We start from the raw sequence: 5,558 nt of genomic DNA, 5'->3' as shown, positions 1-5,558 counted from the left end.
GGGGTTGCAACTCTACGAGTGGTAATGGACAATTGGTCCGGCGACATCGACTTCTTCATTGTCAAAAAAGGCAGCCAGGCACTACTCGGACTGCTAGCAAGTGAGGCGCTGGGACTTGTGTCGCGCTCGGTGAGTGTTGTGAACACCAGCAATACCGAGAAAATAGTGACAGAATTTCACCAGCTATTTCAGGGTACCGGCTGCCTGGCACGTCAGTATCGGACGGTCCTGCGAGATGACGCAACACCGGTAGTTCAACCGGCACGACGAGTACCTCTGGCGCTGCGAGAGCCTCTTCGAGAGGAGCTGGAGCGTATGGAACGAGCTGACATCATCCGCAAAGTCAATGGGCCAACGGACTGGGTAAGTCCATTGGTCATTGTACGAAAAAAAGACGGAAAACTACGCGTGTGTATGGACCCCAGGCGCATTAACGAGTGTCTAAAGCGCGAGCACTATCAGATGCCTAAGCGGGAAGACATTGAGGCCGAACTAGCAGGAGCTAAATATTTTTCACGCCTCGACGCGAACTCTGGGTTTCACCAAATTCCCTTGGATGAGGATACCTCGGCTATTTGCACGTTCGGTACGCCTTTTGGTCGCTACCAGTTTTTGAGACTTCCATTCGGGATTGCGTCGGCACCCGAGGTGTTCCAAAAAACTCTAAGCGAGATATTTGATCCGTCCCCAGGGGTGCGCGTATACATTGACGACATTTTGATCTGGGGATCCACTAAAGAAGAGCACGATTCACGCCTCAAGAACGCACTGCAGTTAGCCAGTCGGGCGGGTTTGACATTCAACGCCGCAAAATGCAAGTTTGGGCTAACTGAGATCGAATTTCTCGGTGACGTCATCAGCCAAGAAGGAATAAGGCCGAGCTCGGCATTGATCACGTCACTGGGGGAGATGTCGTGCCCTACAGAAAAGACAGCAGTGCATAGAATGCTTGGAGTCGCAAATTACTTTGGGAAGTACCTACCGAATTTGGCAGGAAAAACAGAACTTCTGCGCAGTCCTATAAAAAAAGAAACAGTTTTTGAATGGACAGACAACCACGCCAAAGAATGGAAAGATATCTGCCTAATGCTTACCAGCACGCCCGTGTTGGCGATCTTTGATCCAGCCAGAGATACGAAGATCTCGTCAGATGCGTCAAGGAATGGATTAGGGTCTGCACTTCTGCAGCGTCATGGTGACAGCTGGCGGCCGGTCGCCTACGCATCACGCGTTATGACTGACGCAGAACAGAGGTACTCGCAAATAGAAAAGGAAACGATGGGTATCACGTTCGGCTGCGAGAAGTTTCATCACTTCGTGTACGGGCGTAAGATTACTATTGAAACTGACCACCGTCCACTGTTAGCAATTGCCTCAAAAGGAATCGGTGACGGGCGTAAGATCACTATTGAAACTGACCACCGTCCACTGTTAGCAATTGCCTCAAAAGGAATCGGTGGACGCAGACCTGCAGTCAGTCATTTGTTACATGAACGGCAAGGGTGACATTGACGGCATGCTGAAACCTTTTGTGTCTGAGTTGTCACTGGTTCAAGGAATAGTATTGAAGGGTAGCAAAGTTGTGGTCCCGAAGTCCATGAGACCGGAGATGCTCCAACGTATTCATGAAGGCCATTTGGGAATTAACAAGTGCAAATCAAGAGCCCGACGTTTGGTGTTTTGGCCAGGACTCAACTCGGACATCGAAACTCTGCTACAAGGGTGCTCAGTATGCCGAAAGTATACGTACAAGCAGCAAAGTGAGCCCCTCATATTAAGGCCAGCACCGAATCATGCGTGGTACAGAGTGGGAGTTGATCTTTTCCAGCATGGCGGAAGTTCGTATCTTTGTGTATTTGACGCGCATTCGAACTTTCCGGAAGTAGAAAAGCTGACGGACACCACGGCATGTTCTGTTATTGCAAAGTTGAGCTCTATATTTGCAAGATACGGAATTCCACTAGAGGTCTGCAGCGATAACGGGCCCCAATTTTCGTCTCATGAGTTCGCTGTTTTTGCATCCAGATACGACTTCAAGCATGTGACGTCGAGCCCGGAGTTTCCCAGGTCGAACGGACTCGCCGAGAAAGGGGTGCAAATTGTCAAGCGGATCTTGAAGAAAACTGAGGAGGCCCATGAAGACTTCTGGCTGGGGCTACTGGGCTATCGATCTGCCCCCCTGGAGGATGGTCGGTCGCCAGGAGAGCTGTTACAAGGCAGGAGGCTACGCAGTCGAATCCCGGACTTCAGCCATCAACCCAGCAGGCGTGTTTTTAAACACCGCCAGCTCGACACCCGAGGCAAGAACCTACCCGACCTCAAGAAAGGCGAAGTCGTGAGGGTGAGAGACAAAGCATGGACTCGTAGAGCTCGGGTCTTGGGATCAGCTGCGCCAAGATCATATCGGGTGGTTACCGAAGACAACAAGCTGCTGCGACGCAACCGGCAACATCTTCTTGCAACACGTGAGCCGCTTCAACAAGAAACTGCTGAAAGTGACGACTCGGACAGCGGGGATTCAACCGAGGAACTGAGAGAGACACCGGCCTCCTTGCCCACAAGACCGCCTACGCCGGGTTTGAAGGACCACCCCCTGACGCCGGTCCCACGACGATCCACAAGGCACACCCGTCAACCAGAGCGCCTGCAATAGGACAGCAATTTCAACCAAGTGCATCCCATCTACCATTGGAACTCCTAATGTTATTTATGAAACAAAGGAAAATGTATCGTGCAAGTCACGCACGCGCTGCATGTAAACCGCGATGTCATATCTCGTTAACAGATAAACTGTTGACACGTGCTGCGCTTCCGCGCAGCCGCGTCGTACTATATAACTAATCGCTTCCTGAATAAACGTTGTTGTTGGCTTGACACATCACAACTGATACAGTTTTGAAACTGTCGCTCGTGCTCGACTGACTCGCCTCATACATGATTTTCGCCTTAAAGGGGGCAAACATTCTTCAGTAGGGTTGACGTCTTTACAACACTCCGTTTTCCCAATGAAAGCAAATTTTGCATGAAGAATGTTTTGAAACGAAGGAAGGGGCCCCGTGTCCCTTAGGTATGACTCTGTGAGGGACACGGGACTAAATACTCTCTACATGGCGGCATTCAACATGGGCGGCGTCAGGAGCGCGATGGCAAGCTCGGATAGCAACCGACACATGGATGTTCCTGAGCTTTAATATTGGCCTTGTTCGAATTACTAATTGTTCTAAGTCTGTTGTCGTTTATTATGGCTCATTGTACTTTAAGGATTTTCCATATTTTGCGGAAAAGCCTCCTTTGTTACATTTGGTACATCACGCGTTATCGGACGACATCAAATTCTGGTGGATGTCTTAAGTTGTCTTTACTGTCCTTTTTCCTCGGAAGATGTGCCCCCTGAGAAAAGTGGTGCGAAACTCTAAAAAATAGGAGACACCATTAGGAAGGAGAAATAACCTGGGAGCGGAATATAAGCCACAATAAGTACACAAGCAATCTCTTCGGAGCTGAATCTAGGTCATGGTAGCTCACTGGAGCTGGTGGGATCTAGCGTCACGCCCACGCATCTTCCCACCAACAAATCCCTGAAAGCGGGAGTCCGGAAAGGGTGGACTGTCGCTTTGTGTTCATGCTGAAGTGTCTTTCGTATAACTACACTAAAGCAAGCATAACAAAATCCGTTAGGATGGGAAGTAGCCCCAAAATAGCCACAGAGGAAACCGCCATGTTCCGACGCAAAATGCAATAGAGAGTAGTCCAATTTGGCTATGAATAGCCCAACCTGGGCAACCCAGCTGAGGAGATTACCGTACAGGGACTAGCGGAATGGCAAACAAAAATCCATTGTATTTATGTTCTTCACCACGGGGAAGTCTGAGAGAGGGTGTAAAGAAATGTATTGGCGGCTTTCCTCAATGTTTTCTGAAGTGCATAAAGCGAAAAACCTTAAACTAGCCCAGATCCCAACTTTTTTTTAAGATCTGGAACTTGACTCATTAAGCCCTATCACAGAAAGGACGCAGATGTCTTGCTAAGGCCAATCCAGTTCTTTTGTTGTATGTTGAACCTTAGAAAAGTGCAATCACGAAGATGTTGCACAATGTCGAACCTTGCAAAGAACTTTATTTCTCTCCCCCCTCCCCCACCCACACCGACGCGGCCCTAAAATACTTACCTGTTGCGATAAATTAAATTATGTTGCTAGTCAGTGCTGTGTATATCTTCATTCATCTGGTCCCTCGTCTTCTGCACTGTTTTAATTGATAAAAAAAAATATTTTAACATATTTGTTTTTTCGTAAAAGGTTTTATGCGAAACTTTTAAATGTATTAAAATGCAAGGTATGGCTCGGCCGATACCAAAGTTATTTTTAAAAATTCTGAAAATTTTTGGAAGCATTTGGAGTGTCATCTTATGTTCCAAGAGCTCAATAAATAAAAAAACAAAATCTATGCAAGACGCTGTGCGGCAATACAACCTAAATGACCACAACTGAACCTAATATTGCATTGTTAAAATATCCACGATGTTAAACACATGATCATCTTCCAACGACTCACTCGTTGAACGGCGAAAAAAAAAAGCTCTTTATAAAAATATCCTAATACACGGGGGGGATAATACATCAATCTTAGGGGCGACTTATTATAATTCAATAATATATCCCGGCGCGAAATCAAACTCGTTAATGTGTAGCAGCAAAAATCACAGAACACCAGAAACGAGCACCGCATCCAAGTCGCGACACAGACGCAAGAACGAGTCGAAAGCAAACGCCGATCACAGACGCCCTCAACAAACTCAGCAGAAGACGCCAATCCGCATCAGTGGGTGAAAGCAAAACGCAGAACAGGCCGCAGGCGAGAGAAGTTCGCTCGCGAGACGACGGTGGCCGAGTGCCGTCTGTCGGTGCTGACGAACGCCCCCCGGGAAGGAATGGGCAAATGGGGGAGTGAATCGAATTGCGCATGCGACGATCGACAAATGCCGACCATCTTCAAGTAGAAAGGCAGATAGTCCTAGAGAGAAAGAGGTTGAAAGTGTGCAGTCTCAGAGGTGGAAGGGAACTGGGATGCATACGATGACGATTTTGAGAGTACGAGGTGTGAAGAATCCGTGTCCATTTTTTTTCTTGCTGGCGCCAGATGCTGAAATACTGTAAAAAAAAATAGCGGGTTTCCATATTTAAAAAATCAAAAAAAAAAAAACAACGAGATATAGAAATGTATTGAGGGAAAAAGGAAGCCGTACAGGGGTAAAACAGAAAATCGAGGGTAATATCTTCTGGCCGTGTTCTGCTTGGAACCAAGATGTCTAGAGAAAGAAGACGGGATACACTAAAGCACCTCAGAGCAATCTTATGCACAGTAAACACTTCAATATAGTGGTGGCGGCGACGCATAACAAGTTATGGCATTACCGGTAACGGATAACGTACTTAGTCTGTGTAGTAGGTAACATAGTTCCGTACTCTTGACATCTTCACGAGATTAAAAAAAAAATAACTTCCAATTTTTGTCCTCCTGGGGGCCAAATAATATGTGAATGCTTGCACTCGTCCCACA

General features: G+C 47.3%; 1 protein-coding gene across 1 annotated transcript; it reads left to right on the top strand.

Annotated features, from left to right (window-relative positions):
* Window positions 1-2,029: 2,029 nt before the first annotated feature.
* On the top strand, window positions 2,030-2,653 carry LOC115321488 (the record flags this gene model as incomplete). The annotated part of the gene is made up of 1 exon (XM_029981713.2): window positions 2,030-2,653. A coding segment is annotated over one exon (624 nt), but the record flags the coding sequence as incomplete, so codon positions are not given.
* Window positions 2,654-5,558: the final 2,905 nt, after the last annotated feature.

Source organism: Ixodes scapularis, unplaced genomic scaffold (genome assembly GCF_016920785.2).
Source record: "Ixodes scapularis isolate PalLabHiFi unplaced genomic scaffold, ASM1692078v2 PGA_scaffold8__174_contigs__length_109621045, whole genome shotgun sequence".
NCBI classification, from domain to species: Eukaryota; Metazoa; Arthropoda; class Arachnida; order Ixodida; family Ixodidae; genus Ixodes; species Ixodes scapularis.
Note: the sequence above shows the minus strand (reverse complement) of the source record. Positions and strands in the feature narration are given on the sequence as shown.